Raw genomic sequence first — 18,296 nt, forward strand, 5'->3', positions numbered from 1 at the left:
TGTTAATGTTCCTGCTGTCACATATGCATCAATTATTGAGTCTAAAAATAAATAATGAACTGAATTCAGAACAATTAGAAAGTCAAACTGAAGTTTTATGTTCTATGTTGCATATTCAGCAAACAACCTCCTCAACAGGCAGATAAACACTTTTAACCATTAACGGAGTTCAAACACTGGAAATCCCTGGTAAAATGTTAACTGTTTAAAGTGATGCACTGAGGTGTAGTCATGTGTCTCATGTAATACGGACATATTACTAATGAATGGGATCTCCATGTGCATCCGTGTGGATAATAAAGTCACTGTATTCCTACGTCACCACCAAGGTGAACCAATGCAATGTGGGTTATATGCATAAGTAGGTCATCACTACCAATTAGACCCCAACTGTCAACCCATCCACTCAAGCATGTTGGCATCACACCTGAATCAGGAACTTCCTCCTGGTGAGCCAGATTATACCACGAGGCGCCCGTCCCTGAAACTTGAGCGAGTGACTGTAATTGCAGTGGAATGGAGGAAGATCTTAAGGCCCGTCAGCCACATTCCCACCAACTCAGGGGAAACGAGGTGCGGAGGGGGGGGGGGGGGGGGGGCTTCTCCTCCTCTCAGGCTGCAAAAAACAAACTTCCCAGACTGCTGCCAAGGCCCGACTGTCCCCTTCAATCCAATCAAGCCGCAACAAATTGTACACACTCATAGATACCAGTTGTCTAATGGCTGATTCATTTCATCTAGTTCTTTGACTTATTCCCAAGGAAATTGGTAAAAACGTTAAAAAAGAGATTCTTCCCTGACCTATACTGCATCTTTCCACCAAATTTCGAGGTAATCCAACCACAGGGAAACGAACGCTAGCGAAATCTACGCCCACTTAAGCCCATACGCCCACTACACCGGACTCATATACATCAACAATAAATATAAACGATAAAGATTGCGACAGTTCACAGGACGTTGCTTCAGGTCAGTGGTTTTAATTGTGGTTGAAACATCATCATATCCATAGACTTCATGGTGTCAGGCCTCAAATTCATAGAACACTGAGGGGACAATGGTGTTGGATAAGAACAACCAGGAGTTTAGTTTGCAGATTGAGACGTAGATCCGGGCTGATGTAAGTTGGCTGAGGTGTTGTACTACGACAGTGAAGCCCCCAGGGAGGAGGCCCAACCTCCAGCCATGTCTTCTCACCGTAGTTGGCACGAGATCTATCGAGGTGAATCAACCCAATTAATGCAGAAGTTAATCAGGCAGGAATCTAGGTCAGCAGGATGTAATGTTCTTGGGAGAGCAGGCTTACATTCGGCATAATGTTGAAGCAACATGTCATTACAGTGACAATGTCGTGTGACCATTTATAGACCGAAGCATTAAGTTATGACATCTGGTTGATTTGAAAAGTAAGATAATTGAGGTGCTGAGAGACAATGACACATGATTAACCTTAATCTTAACCTACATTATCTTTTCTCGCCATCCTTCATTAACTAACTCTGAGATCATCTGTTCGTGTGTGGCTCGACACAACAAATGAATCGAGGTATGAACGTGCTCGTCCCCTCCTCTGCTCACAGTCTAATATTACAGCATATTGGTGCATTCGATTTTTCGATTTTCCTCCAAGGTCCGGCACAAAGCTCCTTTGTGACAGTCTACAAAATAAAAGAAGCCCCAGACTTTCTCCCTTTCCGACACAGAGTGTTTGCTCGTGCATTTCCCAGAACTGCAGACAGTGCTGAGGTGATGCCACTACAGTGACCCATCAAAAGTCAGTGTCTTTCTGCTGAAACGGGCTAATTACCTCCACTGAGGAGGGTTTGTGGTCACCCCTGTTTGTTTGTTTGTTTGTTTGTCAGGTAACAGGATTACACAAAAAACAAACTTGGTGGAAGGATGCAGTAAGAACCCATTCAATTCGTAAAGCGTCGACGTGTACCGTATGCAAGACTTAAGTTTTGAGCTAAGAAATAATTATTGTATATTGCTAGATTCATTTATTTGTGTTCTTTTTGTGGTTTGATTGTCAAACTGGATAGTAAAAGAAGTTCCAGGACAACATTCTATGTATGTTTTTGTATTTCACAGGATTTAACCTGAGGTTGGCCAAACAACAATAAAATAAATCATTACTTCCACACAGGATTAGAAGAACAGATATTTAAATGCACTGGAATCAGTTTAATAATCAGGAAGAGAAAAATCTCTCTTTTTTTACTTAAATCTGTAGTACCAGTCTCAGATCTGAGTACTTGACAATTTTCAATACAACAGTTGGATTTTGTTTGGTACCTAAAAAGGTTTTTCAGGAAGTCTTTGATATTTCTCACTAACACATTGTAGGTGAATGGAATTTCACTGTTGCTAATCCTCAAAAGATGCTGCCAATAGTTTTTTTTTTTATAGGGCCTATAAAGAATTTTCATTGAAAACTGTTCACAATGATTGTTCAGAGCAATGGAGACATCTGTTCTACCCCTAAGCCCCACAAGTAACATTCCATCCACCTCCATTGTTAAGAAGACAGACATTTCAAAAAGCTAGACAATTGAAACCAAAACTATTTGCACGACCAGACACAACCTGAGGTAACGCAGAAACAAGTGTTTTGTGTTTGTGTTTGTGTGTGTGTGTATGTGTCAGTGTGTGTGTGAGTGTAACTTGAGAATGCTGACCCTTTCTTATCCCCCTTCAACTATGAATTTCTTGTTTCTTTTTCCAGCAAACAGAAAACATATTGCGTTTCCTGCCAAACAAGTTTACCCCTTTTGCAGCGTCAGGCAACCAGAGTGATCTCCTCCTACAGGTTCGGTGCGATATACAGTGATGGTGTCTTTTTTCTTTCGACTCGCCACTTGATCCTTGGGGGCCTCCTTTTACCTGCTGGGTCAGTGTGTCACGGGCTGCCACGGAGCTACATACATGATTTGTGTGCTTGTAGAAGCCATATCCTAAATCACAGGGATTCCATAGGAACGTGTTTTATGGATTTGACTGACTGCTTGACAAAGATCATTTATTTTCTCCCCACAGCATCCAGAGCCGAGGAGACACCTAGTGAACACGCTTTCTCTAGATCAGTGACATAGTTGCCCAAAAAGTTACTATACATATTATTTATTACAACATTTTAAAAGCTAAAAGATGAGTGATGTATATTTCTGGGATATGTACTTATTGTATATGTAATGTAGTGTCAGACACATGTGACATTACACATTAATATGGACAATTTTACCCACAGTGTGTACGTTGGAACATATAATCAGAGTTTTAGTGCTTCAAATACTATTGAATCGAGTGTTCTTTTAAAGGCATACCCAATTTAGATGAACCTATCTTATAATTGGACCGAATAATTAAACACGGCAGCAGAGCAAATAGATGCATTTACTGAAAAAAGGGACATCGCGGAAATAATAATTATGAGAGTCAGTGCGTTAAAAGGCTCCAAACCGTTTAGAAAACCTATAAAGAGTTCAGACTTCATAGTTGTTCCATTCGCGACACGGCTCATTTCTCACTGTTTACTCCGCTGTTTGGTCACTTGTGCCACGAATTAAGTTAAAAACGTTAAGTTATTGAAGTTTAAAGTCACTGTGGGCGGCAGCAATTTTCTGAATCGCAGGCTCTGTTGACACACAAGTGTTGCATGGATTTGCAGAGTGTGTGTGTGTGTGTGTGTGTGTGTGTGTGTTTGTTTGTTTGTTATGTAAAAGGGTCCAGAGTGACACACAAACACACACCCTTCATTTCAGTTGAGCCAAATATGTATGACCTACTTCGGGGGAACCTTTCAAGCAGAAAAAAATTTACATTTCTTTTCCAAGTGTCTTCCTTTATGGCGTCCGTTTCCACGGAGGCATTGACAAGACAAACAGTGGGTTTTTAAATGTAAGCACTTTGGCATGAATACTTTGGCAAACTCTAATTAAACATGAAGGATAGAGCCGTGCCTTGTTTGCTCGGTCAAATGTATCAGGATACCGGAGGAAAACAATCACGAGCCGGGTGTGTGGATGGAGATACAGTACTTTCTCTATGCATCCTCTCCACCAAAACTGAAATATAGATCTCGTTGCTTTTTATAGCTCTGAATGAATAATATCCACCCAATGAATTAGACATCCGCCTGTGTTTAGCCCAACAAACAATCCTTTTTTGAATTTATGACAGTGGAAATAGGCTCTTATGACTAGTTAATCTTTGTAATTTGTGATTTAATGTGCACATGTTTCCGTGTAATCACTCTACTGTATATTATTGATCCCGGCGTGCTGCTGTATCCTCTCGGATGACGGTGCGTTTCATTCGGGTTCTCCTCGGCACAAAAAGCGACCAACGAGCATCATGACTCATGGGATCTTTTCGAACCACTTGTGTGAGATGTTCAAGACTTCTTGCCTGTTAGGTAAACAGAGTAGTCCGTCCACAAAAGACCGCCATTCAGCTACAGTACCTCACAAAGCAGCACGCTATAAAAAATCAGGGCATTCATCGCCACAAAGAAGCATCCACTATGCTTTGTTGCAGCTCTGGTATTCAGTTTCCGCCTCCTTTATGCAGTTTGGTAATGACCTCAACAACAGAAGGGAATGTCAGCGGTAGGTAATTGAGAGTAGATCTCCAACTCCAGGCGCGGCCTAGCGGAAATCTGGCCCTCTGTCACCAGACTGTGTTTCAGGAAGAGGTTCAAATGAGGACAAGACAAGCATTCAGATCCCAGGAGCCCCGGCCAGCAGTAACCACACTTTTATTGGGGTGTCAAGTCTGGCCTAGAATGTGTGCTGTTGTTGTTGTTGGCGGCCATGGCGGAGGTGTTGTGCGCTTGTGCGCACGCGTGTGTGTGTGTGTGTGTGTGCGTGCGTGCACGGCTCTGCGTGGGAGAGGCAGAGTGGAGACTTTTGCAGGGTTTCTCCTCCTGTGCAACAAAAGCATCCGATCGTTGTGCCACGCTGTATCATCCTGGTTCTTTTAAAAAGATTACAGCCACTGCAGGCGGTTTTGCTCCTACGCTCTCGTAGCACAAGGTAAAACAAACGTCCATTCATGTGCCCACATGGCTTTACCTTTTAACATCACGTTACTGGACATTTAGATCAGATCTTTTTAATTTCCTCCTGCTCTGTATTTAAAATGTTTTTATTGCTGCATTATTATTTCATATTGCTTTCTCGGAAATGTAACATCTCAGGAATGCCTTGGGGGAATTTCTTCAAATGTATTCTGGTGTATGTATATAAGTACGCTCAAGGTTTGTATTTGTAAACTATTTGAGGAATAATATGTAGTTTTTAGATTTATTCTGTTGGAACCGTGGAAATGTTTCTGTATTTTAGTAACTATATCTGTAAACAGTGTTTGTGTAATTCCTTTCACAGCCAGAAGGGGGATACTCAAGTTCCGCAGCTCAGGTTGTTTATCTTTCATTATAATCGCGTCTTCCCGACACCTCATATATGAATAGTTGGACACTCAGAATCAAAACCGATCATGCACAGCAGGAAGGATTATTGTTAGCTTTTCCGAGAGGACAGCTAGCATAGCCACTGCACAATATCTATCTTCTCGCGAGTAGATAACGTTAATTCTTTATCTCTGACAGATGAATAATGAAAAATATTTACATAGATTCGAAAGTGCTAATTCTGGGGAAGCATGAAGGCAGTCCAAATCAGGTCACTAAGAAAACTAAACTCACGTGGGAAAACTGAACAATTCCAAACAGTGTGATTTTATCCAATGAATTTTTTTTGTATGTACATATCCAGGCTTCATCTTTTGCTGCTGTGGCAGAAACAGAGAGGGTCAGGTAGAGATATCTGTAGCTAAGACCTAGAAGAGGAAGAGGAGGAGGACTGCAGCTGTGGGAGAGCCAGGTCGGGCAGAAGCAACAGCTGAGATTGACAGCAAACACAAGATATAGGGCTGTATATATTATTCAGTTACTGGCTACAAGGATCTTATTCTGCGGGAGACACTGGACATGGATGTGAACTACAACTTGACAGGTGGGAAGACGTGTAGTAATTCTAGAATCTCTTTCTCGTGAAAGGTAAGAAAAACAAATAACAAGCACCACGATTATCAACCAATTAATGTTGATTTGTCAGCCATGCAGCCAAAGCCAGCAAAAAAATCTAAAAATCTAATCACAATGGAGCCTCGAAACTAAGCTACAACTCAATCTACTGAAAATCAAGCTCTAAACACTTAACGGTTTGCTAACTCCCTGTAACCAACATTTGGAGGATGTTTCCCCGTTTAGCCTCATGCAGCCAACGAGCCTGGAAACCTCCTCTCGATAAATGCTCCTCTTTACAGGTTTTTTTACTTTGCAGTCAAAATATAAAATGCCTCACAAAGAGCTTTCATCTTCATTTTTTGTTTTTTTTGTTTTAGGAAGTAAGATTTCACTCTTGCTTCTCAAACCTTGAATCCTCTTCTCCGCTCTTGCTTTACACGGCCTCTGATCCGCCCACACCAACAAGTGATGGGCTGCCCAGAAGATAAAAAGAACTGGAATCTCACCGGCTGTGTTAATATTATTTTCATTTTCCATTCAGGTGTTTTATTCATTTAGATTTTTTTTCCAGTAGACATTAGTTGTCATATTCTGCTATGAATATTTATTCATACCAATTCACAAAATAGGGGAAATATTGAGAAAGATATCAGAATAATTTCAATTATGTCAATTTTTAAGAGGGGAGGTTGGTTTAGAACAAAATGTCTCAGTTGTCATACTAGTTGTATCTCACTGATTTGTATTGTTGAATTATTCTTAATTATGAGTTTAATGTCATGCACTACTTTTTTCTTTGTTTTATAATAATGTATTTGCAGTTTTTAACTTCATATAAATGCCATCTTAAACTCAAATAATCACTATTATTCACTCACTCTTATCCCACTTTTTACTAATTGGGTTTTATTTCCATTTTAATTTCCATACATTTTCTACAACGATTTCTATGTATATTCTATGTCTTCATATCTTAAATGTAAATGTATTTTTCCAAAGCAGTTTGAGCTGCATGGATGGTGCTGCATAAAGTTGAGACCCCCATACATAGACTCCAAAGTGGAGTACTCCACAGTACATCTCAGTATATTTCAGTGCACATGAAATATGCATAACATGAAAAATATTCAACTTTGATACAGTTATTGAATCTAGGACAAGGGTACAATTTTATTACCTGTCTTTATATTGACCTTTTTCATCCCAATTAAAACGTTCTAATGTCACACAATCGTACAGGAGAGGTTCTCTGATGTTATGTGCTGTGCTATACACTTATACACTTTAGTGCAATTGTTTGCTGAGAAAAACCTTTCCCAGCATCCTTCACTGGCCGATCAATTATCTTTCAGTGGAAAACATGATGTATTCATTCTAAAACGACAGTTTGGATTTATGATCAAAACATCTTATTAAAAGCAAAGTGATGGTGAAATTATCGACGTAATATGTGTTTTCTAATGAAAGTCAATTCTAATTTCTTTGTGAATGTCACTATAAAATCTGACATGATGGCTCCCTGAATATTTTTTACACTAATGGTAGAAAAACACAAACCTGCAAGTTTGTATCAGCATTCGAGCTGAAGTTAAAAAACTAAGCAGAATTAAATAATTGTATTCTTCATTGGATTTTTACAGTCAATTAAATACTTGACCGTGCACAGGAGAACGCACCAATTAATGCATAGACAGAGGAGACACACAACCATTCCCCAACACCTTCACCTGTAACATCCTTTTTAACAACCCAGACAAGCAGCTGCCCGCCTCATACAGTCAGGAGCCCATAATGCGCCAGGAGCCCCTGTGCATGCCTGGTGTTGGGATTTAATTGGATATTAGTATCCAGCAGTGTCTGAATTAATCAAATCATTTCCATCCATTAATTTAGTGGAGGAACATACAATTACAGCCTTATTAGTGTGCTCTCAGGAGTATGCCTTTTCATCCCTCTGCAGAACATTGAGAGTTGGCCAGAGTCCAGTGCAAAAGCCTTCTCCCCGCTTAAATCTGGTGCTTCCTCATGAGTCGACGGCAATTCTGTCCATCTATAGAAACTGGCTGCAGGCTTAAAGCGAGGAAAATGCCCGTCTATAGGAATATATTACTTTTGCACTGGCTATATGAAAGGTTCAAATTTTTAATGAGACCGTACCTAAATGAAAAAACAACATCGTTGGCTTCTACTATTTATTAGATTATGAAATTAAGAGGTCAGAGGACTGAAAAGTTTTAGATTAATTCTATTTGGTGAAACAGTACTTTGAAAACCAGCAGAAAAAATGCCCTAAATAGGATGAAAAGAGATTTGGAGGTTTAGGCAGAAAGCAAATATAATCCAGCTCACTAATGTAGGTCATTTTATAATAATATCCACATTTATATATTTCATACAAATTAGATTTCTTCTATGAGGGACTTACAGTGTCAAGATATCAAATATAGGCATTCAACTTTTTTGTTTTGAAAATAAAACAAGACTGACTTTTACAGTGCACCATCCTGGCCGCCTGGTTTAAATAAACAATAAGGTCAAATAAATAAACAGCGCAATTCTGGTTGGAACGACTCTTTATTTTGACTTCTTTTTCCTTTCTTGTAAATCAGAGTCAAAACGGTTTTGCACAAAATAATCCAGACTGCTCAGATGAGCAGCCACTTTTAATTAAAACCATTTACAGAGGAAACCAAAGTGAAAGGGAAAAAAGGAGCCATGGGATTTTACTCTCTGTCATCCAAGGCTCCAGTGGATCAAAGAGTTTTTGGTTGTGCTTTTTAATGGTTTTGGTTACGTAATTCTTTTCTATTTTTTGCACATGAGATATTGGGCCAGGGCACCGTGCAGTTGGCCCAAAGCTCGACACGATCAAAGATCTCCTGCAGGGCACTTTCAGATTTCAGGCAGGATACAATAAGTTTATGTTTATGTCTAAGTATAGCTGTCAATCAATACAATAGTACAGGTGTAACTGGACACTCTAAGTGGGCAGCAACCTCTACAAAAATGTTACATTCCTACATTCGAGCTAAGACATCCCTGCATGTCTACATCTGTGTGTGTGTGTGTGTGTGGATTAATTGTATGTACTGTATGTATTTATATGTGTGTTTGTGCCTGTCTGCTGCTCTGCCAGCCTGGCTGCCTGCCATGTGGCCCATCTCTTACTGTCATCCTGTCTGACATTAGGGCTAAGCTGGATCTCATTAGGACCAAGGTGGCAGTGATCCCGTCAACATCGCTTTGGCTCCTGCCATATGGGTCGCCTCCAAGGTAACGGGCTGTATCAGTCTCCTCAGAGCTGCAAGCCTTGTTATAGCACACACATGCACACACACACATGCACACACACAGTATCTACTGTCTAGAAGAGTGTGTACCGTACACATAAACCTAAAATTAATATGTCAAACGCAGAAGACACAATAAATGACTGATGATAAGATAATTAGGTCAAATCTGGGTGAGATTCAGAAGAAGAAAAATACACAGATTGGCTCAAGAACATGTTTAGATTGACTGAAACACCATGAGGACGGTTGTCTTTTGCTTTGCATTTTTGTGCTACAGTAAATAAGCTGTCAGTTGATGAGCTGTGTGAATATGCCCTTTTTCCCCACAACCTTCCTCCGAACATTTCCCCGCTGTCTGACACAGCTGAGCTGAAGAAATCACTGTCAGAGCAAAGTTGGTTTCTACAAATTCAATCAGGAAAACTTTTTTATCTAATAAATCTCCATTTTAAGATCCTGCGCAACATCACTGCCCAAACTCAGTCTGGACTTGTCATGGTCGAGACACAGTCAAACGTAGAACCAATGTCCCGCCAATGTCAAATATAGTGCTGTACAGTACTTCTTTTACAGCGAACGTCTGACTCTTATCAAAGCCGAGTAAGCAGGGAGTCATTTATGACTTTGTTTAGTGCTTCTTTGCTCCAGCTCATAAAAGCTGCGAATTTATGACGTCCCATGCATAAATAGATGATAGCAATGTATTTCAGAAGAACCCCAATAGACAGCCGCTGTTATTTAAAAACATAAATATCACATCACACCCAAATTACAGGACCACAAACCTTTCTTTTGATTTACTGTAAACAAGCAGCAGCGTCTCCCACTGTTGGGTGAATACAGTACGCACGCACGCACGCACGCACGCACGCACGCACGCACACACACACACACACACACACACACACACACACACACACACACACACACACACACACACACACACACACACACACACACACACACACACACACACACACACACACACACACACACACACACACACACACACACACACACACACATCTTCAGATCATGGCTTTGATATTCAGCGTTATTAATCACGCTGACAATAATTCAACTTCACATGCAACTAGGACACCGGAATACATTAGAAGCACAACAACTGTGTCAAAGTTGCACTTCGCCAGATTGGCGGCTATTATAGATTTTTCTCCCTTTTGGCCTGTTTGTTTTGTTTCAGCCCCCCCCCCCCCTCACGAAAAGCAACTGTTTATTCAATCAGTTTGGCAACAAAAGCATGTGATCAATCATTCATAATTTATGTTGCTGCCAATGGCCCAGGGCCCATAAAAACAGATATTTGTGTTACACAAGGTCTTACGGGGCAATTAATTGTGTTGCTGTGCATACACACAAGGCCCTGATAAGAGGTAAACTTTGTCTCTGTGTTACAGTAGGACACAGGGCAGCGCGAGCAGAGATGATGTTGTGATCACATGCTACTACAACAATGACCTGGGCCTCGTCTTTTAATTCCTGTTCCCCCCCCAGCCAGCATCCCGCTGCCTTTCCCAAGCTCTGCTGTTGTTATTATTTAGCACTTCTCAGAGCAAACGCCCTAAATCCCTTTTGCAATATGAGTCTAACTGTAACAAACTGGCCCCTTCATTTATCCGATCCTCTGAAGAGGCAGGCTGCTGGATATTCTACAGGTACACTCACAGAGAAAAAAAAACATGCAGGAAAAGTGAAACCTGCTGCTCTTTGTGAAGCTAAGCTTGCACGCTTATCACAACTCATAAAACACATCCCCGTTTTTTAAGCAGGACATCTGGCGGAGATACACTGAGAGTCAGACTGTATAGAGACGTCTTCATTGTCCTTACCTTGACATGTTGTCTGTGATGCAGTTTTGACCTGGGTATCCTTCACCTCGCCCCGACATGCCTGGCCGAGATTTCCACGACTCCATTAACGCCGTTACGGGCGAAATTAGGCTCAACAAAGGGTTGGACTGGTCCCTCACATCATGCCGCGTGAAAGACATTGTTCCTTGGGCTCCAATCTGGTAATGGAATGAGTGTCCACCGGAATTAACTCCAACAATGGCCGATGTGGGCATGCTGTTATTTTCTTGGTAATAGCTGCCATCAGTAGGCTCCTGCTTAACCCCTTTAGACAGGACATTGTTGGAGAACACATCGGGCTCATAGTTCCCATTCATAGCGACAGGGGGTCCTAAGATACCAGAAAGACTGTATTCGTCAATGTTATTCCTCAGGGACAAATAGGTGGTCTCAGACGCGGAGAAGAGTCCAAGAGAAGGTGAGTGCTCGCCATAGGGCTGTGGATTCATACATCCCTCATTTTTGTTTGGCTCATTCTTAATCTGTGTGATAAAGGGTGTGCTGCTCACATTACATTTAGAGCTACCTAAGCACATGCTCCTGAAGTCAGTTCCTGGCTCGTTCTTAATGTACTTAACCATGCCCATCTGGTCCAGGCCCACGTTGAACACCTCTCCGTCAACCATCTCGACTTTGGGGAACTCAAAGTTCTTGAAGTCTGAGTCTCTGGTCAGAGATGTTTCTTCTGGGCTGTTGGTGTCATTCTGTACCAAACCCAGTCCACCAGCAGGACTGGACACAGGAAACCCACCGGAGGAGGGGTTCTGTGGGCTGCCGACAGCCATAGTGCTCCCGCTGGCTGGACTGGAGATGGAAGGCCGTGCTGTGTTGCAGTTGTTGGCAGTGCTGGTGCAGCTGCCACCTGTGGGGCTCGAGACGGACGACCGTATGTTACACGTAGTGCTGCAGGACGGAGGCGATCTCACACTGCTCATACTCTGAGGGCTGGACATGGGAGACCTCATGACATTAAGTGGGCTGGTGAGTGGTGGTGAGCCCACAGTGGTGGACTCTACTGGGCTACATGTGGCTGAATTCCTGCGCTTGATGTTGGCCAGCGTTGCAGCACAAGACGTCTGGCTGACAGGACTACCGACGGATGAACACGCTGCTCCAAAGCACGTAGGAGGACTGGTGGTTGATGACACCATGTTGTTGCTGCCCCCCGGGCTGGAGATGGAGCCGGGGGTCTGGGGGCTGCAGGACAGAGATGAGACCAGCATGGACGCTGAGCTAACAGGAGTCCCAGTGTTGCACTCTCTGGGAGTGGCGTTGGACTGCTGAAAACCAAATGGCTTTATCTTGGGGCTCTTAGTGGTCCCACTCTGGGTCTCATCCAGAGGCCGTCCACACACTGGGTACATCTTCCCAGGGCTGGTACTGCCCCCATGCTGACTGAAAGCAAAGTCTGCCTCCCTGGCAGCATTCATATACAGACCCATGGACTCAGCCACAGTCTTGGAAAGCTCCTTGGAGTCCATTTCCTGCTTATGAGCGTGGAGAGAGTTGTTGAAGTGTGGGAGAACAAATGGCTGGTTCTGGCCGAGCCGAAGCATTGGCTGCTCCTGCTTCTTTGTGTTGTTGTCTTTGCAGTCGGTGGCTGCACCTCCAGCCGGGCAGCTGACATTGACTATGTCCATCAGGATATCAGTGCTGGTCAGACTCAAATCTTCTGTGCTGCAGCAGTACTCCATGGTGCCGGGGACATGAGACCATCTGTTCTCTGTGTCGCTTCCATCAAAGAAACTTTGGTATCTTTTGGTCTCCATTGCTGGCTCATTGATTCACCTGGTAAAATAAGGCAGGTGAAAAAAAAAAGAGAAAAGAATGAGAGAAGTTCACAATACTGTTGTTTCACATTTTTTAGGGTTCAACTGCACACAACAACAGTGGATTAATGACAATAATATACATAATAAAGTTTAGTGGCAGGTGTATTTAATGTAGGCTGTTTGCCTTTAGGCAGGTCTCATGTGCACTGAAAAAGGAAAACTGTGTACAAACTTGTTAAATAACACAAATGACTCAAGTTCTTGTTGTTTAAATTGAAGTTAAAGTTAAATTAAGTTTTATTACATTATGTTAACACAATTCACAAGTTCAAAAGAAAACTATTTGCGTGTTACCAATTGAAGTATTTCACGTTGGTAAACATTCTTTTCAGAGTATGATTAAATTATATGATCGGGAAGATAAAAATCTATTTTTAAAACGACGGAGTGAATTGAGCGTTTCAACTTCACGGGCAAAGCTTCAATGCAAAAACTTCTGAATGAAATGTCGCAGGAAGAAAAGGCAGAGTGAAGAAGTAGAAATATTTCTTTTGACCATATTTTTTAAATGATCTGGATAATCAGATGACTTACCTTTTAAGAATACAAGACAAAAAAAAACTGACACCAGAATGTTAAATTAGTAGTTCTCTTAAAAAGTCCAGTACAGTATCTCCTCTCTCTCTCTCAAAGTAAAGCTGCTGCTCCTTGCTCCACAGGGGACGTACAGTGACAACTTGAGGGGAAAACGCATCGTAAGAGTTAATGGATCTGCGTGACGTCGACTTTTTTTTTTTTCTTTTTTGTTTTGTTGTTGCGTTAACTTCCCACCTCCGCCGCGCTCCCATTGGCCGGCCGAGCCAGAAATCCAGCAGGCTCCACCAGGCCACGCGTGGATTGGTCGGACAGCTGTCGCTCAATAGTTATTGCTCTTGCAGCCACAACGTAGCTGCGACATAAGTTGAAATATTGTTTTAGCGGCTGGAGCAGCCCCCGGCATGTGCAGGGGCGATAAAACATATACACACCCGCTAATTATCACAGTTGACAGAAGCAATTGTGGCGATGAGGCGTCTTCTTCAGATCACGTCCCACTGTTTGTGTTGTTTTTTTTTTCTCCTCCCGAGACATCTGCGTTAAAGTTACGCACTGTCAAATATCACACAGGCCTGTATACGTGCACACGCTTCAATATAACATGATGATAGATGAAAACCTCGGTTCCTCCTGCGCTCCGGCCGTGATTGCCCTGCCTCCGTCTGGACACCTCTCCGCATCTCTCTCCATTTTGCGTTTGCGCAGAATATAAAAACAAAAAAAACAAAAAAACAGCTATAACGCTGCAGTTTGGAAGTATTTTTTTCTGGCTGCAAATCAAAGCATTTGCGGTTTTGTGACCAGTGGGGGGGAAACACACACGATTTAAGTGGTGTTTTGTTTAAAGAAACTGGCCGCACTGGATCTCTCCGCACATCACAGGTGCGCAGACAAATGTAGATCTCACCGTTTGTTTTGTTTTTTTAAATAAAACTGTCGTGCGTATTTATTGTTTGTGTGTAACCCGGTGTGCACAAAGTTTGACCGTGGAGCCGATCCCGGTTGAAAGTTATCGCGTTTCTCTTCCGCCGCAAATAGACACGGAGGAGGATGCAAAGTACCGAGCTACAGGACCGTGCGCTGAGGAGTTTCGCGTATAAAGACGCGCAGTTTGGGCACACATGGCGCTTCCTTACCTTTAATAGCGACATTCAGAGTTGTCAGGTGGGGGGTGTGTTGCTGGGCAGCGGTATTCCAGACAAGGAGAGAAGGAGGAAAAAGCACGCAGAGCCCAAAAAAAAAAATTATTACAAAAAAAAAAAAAAAAAGTCAGTGGATGTCAGGAGGGAGACACGCGTCAGTCTAATTCATAGTTTTCAGTTTGACAGCTCGGGGAGGAGGAAGAGGAGGAAGAGGAGGAGGAGGCGAAGTCTTAGCTGCGTATTATCACCGGTGTAATCCTCGGCAGCGCAGCCGCTGCTCCTGACAGGACGAGCAGGCAGCGACGGGCTCGGACGACAGCGGCGGATCATCTCACATTATGGCCGCAGGATTCTGCACAGCGCGCGGCTCTCCGGGATTATCACTGTCCGCGGGGCGGGCGGGCGGGCGGGCAGGGGGGGGGAGGGGGGGAAATACAAAAATGAAACACACACAAAAAAGTGCTGATTTTGAAAAACGGAAAAAGAAAAAAGAAAGAGACGCAGGAGTCAGGGCGACGTCATCGTGTGCACATGGACCCCTTCTTCTTCTTCTTCTTCTTCTTCTTCTTCTTCTTCTTCTCACTGCAACGAGTGCAACACAAACTCCCAGGAAGGGGGCGGGGGGAGGGAGGTAGAGGCGGAGGGGAGGGGCTCAGGGCGCAGGTACAGTCTGGAAATAGGGCACGAAAATAAAATAAATAAATAAAAAAGTCTCAGACTCTGCTCGGCCTCTGAATAAAACATCTTCTGCAACTTTCTCCTGCGAATATCTCACTTGGTTTCCCTTTCTGACAAGCTCTCCTGCATGCGGGGCACGTGCACACGCGTCCCCCTTGCAAGTTGCATAAGGGTGTGTGTGTGTGCGTGTGCGTGTGTCTGTGTGAAGGGATGGGGGGGGTCGTATCTTTACAACTAACAACACGCAGGATCGTGTAGACCCCTGAAAACACCGTGAGATCAACCAGGATGGTGCCCTGCCACTGTAACGTCTGCCTCCACCAGGTGGAGCAATATTTCTACTGCTTTTCCCAAAAAGTAAATGTATTGAGAGGAGATGTCACTTTAGTTCATGTCAAACTAAGATAAACTACTTCACTTCACACCACTAACAACACCACAACTGAAATATACTAATGTCAATGAATAAATTAATATGCAAATAACTAATGTGATCAACCACCCGCATACACAATATTACTTGAAGTGGATGATGATGCTTGTATCTGTAAAGTGAAGCAAAAACACACAGGTGTTGTGAGTTGAAATGCACCACTAAAATGAATATTGTTTAAAAGTAGGCACTCAGAGCTCCGTCCAAGGCCCAACAGTCCCATTAAATTCAACCAATCTGCACACATGTACAGATATCAGTTCCCTTACTATGCCTGATTTTCTTCAAGATCCGTGAATTAGTGTAAATGTCTTAAAACACTAAATATTTCAACGTTAAAGAATCCTGCATCTGCCCCCTGATCTGGGTTCGTCCTTGGATCACCCTCCACAAAACTTCATGGAAATTGCCGGCGTAGTTTTAATCTTGCTTCTGATCAAACATACAAACCAACCAACAAACAACCAGACGTATGTACACGTTTTGCTCAGAGGCTCATAGTCAAACTGGCTTCCTGTGATATCAGTGTAGCTCTGAGATAATGTTTGGATGTGAGAAAAGGACAATGTGCGCGTGTTTATCTGCGACATCGACGAAGAACGATTGTGACTCCAACATTCGGATTAAGGTGTTATTTACATTTTCCCGTCGACAGCTCACGGCGTTGATGTGAGTGTAGACTTTGGTTCTACTCCAGCGATGTCCAATAATCAGTTTAATCTGCGGAGTTGTCAGTCAGTCGAGTCACATTCTGCGGCGTTTCACGTGGCTGTGTGAGATAGATGCAGGCAGGACTTGTGGACATCTAGAGCGGATCTCTTCATTGCTTGTCTGGGGTTTTGCGGGCCAGCCTGTAGCTAAGCGCGGCAGCAGCAGTTAGATTAGTCAAAGCCATCCAAGCAACACTGCCCACCTCCCTGATCTGCCTGCTAATCACCCATGAACGGCGACCTGCTTCGTAAAAAGCAGCCGAAATTGAGATATAACCCATGTTGCCCACCCTTACTCATGCAGCTCCCACTTGTCCGTGGCTTCCCGTCAAACACATCATGAGCAAATCTAATTTAGCTCTGCATCACAGACCTTTTCCTCAGCGACAGAGGAATTTCGCAGACTAACATCAGAGCACGGCTGATCTGAAATCAGTTATAATTGGCTGCCTCCCTGTTTAAAAAAAAAAAAATTTGAAGTTTGCTCCATCGAATCTCGCCGGGGCTTTCCCCATCGTTCCAGTCGAATCGATGATAATCACACTGGCCCTGAAAACATTGTACATACATGGGGGCTAAAAATAGCCATCTTTTGGACGGGAGGGATCCTTTTGGATGAGTGATCGCTATGTTTAGGAGCAGACTTCCACTCCAGTTTAGACTCATAGCAGACAACTCCAGTTGCGGATTGGGCCAACGGCATAACAGAGAGGTGCTCGCTGTGCCTCATGGGGACAAGTGAATTGGAGCATGTTAACTCCGAAACAAAACACTCGTCAACTCAGCAGAAGACCCTGTTCCCATCGTCTGTGATAATTACAGAGCTTGTTTTAATCAGATGCTTATGGTTCCAGTTTAGCAGAGTTTTTCGTAAGGAATATTCGTATATCTAAATAATGTAATGACACCGTCGCAGTGATTTGCAGTAATTTACTTATTTCGCCCTTCTTTCTCAAAACTTACTGAAACAAATCCTGGTGGGCTGTCAGGTGGATCGGTGAGCTGTCAGAAAAATCCATAAAGTTTTAACTGGCCTTCTCTGTGTGCCTGTTCATTCAGGGTGCAACTTGTAGCGTGCTAGCACATGCGCTTGGTTTGAGCTAACCATCCAATCAGAACAAAGTTTCAAAACCCTCAACCTCACATTGCGCTAACGTTAGCGTGAATAAATCTGCACGTCGTCAAACCTGCATGTGTTGGATAAGAATTTTCCCACTCCGGTTTATTTTGAAGTCAGATGACGTAGAAGACATGTTGTTGCTACAGTTACATTGACAACAGTTTCACCCCCATGGGAAGATGTAGTTGTCGCAGCAGACGTACCATGAGATATCGAGGGACGTGAGGCAGTTCTATTTCTTCATCCACACATGTTGGACTGAGGGCAGACCATTGGCTGCAAATAAAGATGGACGTCCTCCCAAAATCCAGAAATGAGACTTGCAAGGTCTTGCCAACCAATTAAACTGGATCATACCTTTCCAACGCTGCATGCTAACCTTAGTAGATACTGTATCTTTGCAACATGATACATTCACGGCTTCGATATAAAGTCTAAACTCTCATTTCGTCACATCCTGTGGATAATAATCTTCAGCGTTTTTGAATATTTTAAACAAAGACACTTACATTTTTTGTTCCTTTAATTACCGGAGTCATTTTCAACATTTTACCACCCAAGCCATTACTCCTGGTGAAAAAAAAAGCGTGCTGCATACACTACATTTGATGCCTTACCTTATATGTGGCAACTCAGAGTCCATCTGTTCAAC

General features: G+C 42.9%; 1 protein-coding gene across 3 annotated transcripts in view; it reads right to left on the minus strand.

The window, feature by feature from the left end:
* nr3c2 (nuclear receptor subfamily 3, group C, member 2) overlaps nucleotides 1-15,312 on the minus strand; it is a 73,053-nt gene extending 57,741 nt beyond the window's left edge. The window contains exons 1-2 of one of the 3 annotated variants that reach the window (XM_034601807.1): nucleotides 14,949-15,312; nucleotides 11,172-12,980 (exon numbers count right to left, since the gene is read on the minus strand). In XM_034601807.1, coding sequence (XP_034457698.1) covers nucleotides 11,172-12,961 — 1,790 coding nt within the window. In that variant the 5' untranslated portion in view covers nucleotides 12,962-12,980; nucleotides 14,949-15,312. Of the gene's footprint in view, nucleotides 1-11,171; nucleotides 12,981-13,558; nucleotides 14,306-14,697 lie in introns of those variants that run through there. The other 2 variants (XM_034601797.1, XM_034601816.1) reach the window with 2 other exon arrangements.
* Nucleotides 15,313-18,296: the final 2,984 nt, after the last annotated feature.

The sequence above is a fragment of the Hippoglossus hippoglossus genome, chromosome 1 (assembly GCF_009819705.1).
Source record: "Hippoglossus hippoglossus isolate fHipHip1 chromosome 1, fHipHip1.pri, whole genome shotgun sequence".
In the NCBI taxonomy this organism is placed as follows: Eukaryota; Metazoa; Chordata; class Actinopteri; order Pleuronectiformes; family Pleuronectidae; genus Hippoglossus; species Hippoglossus hippoglossus.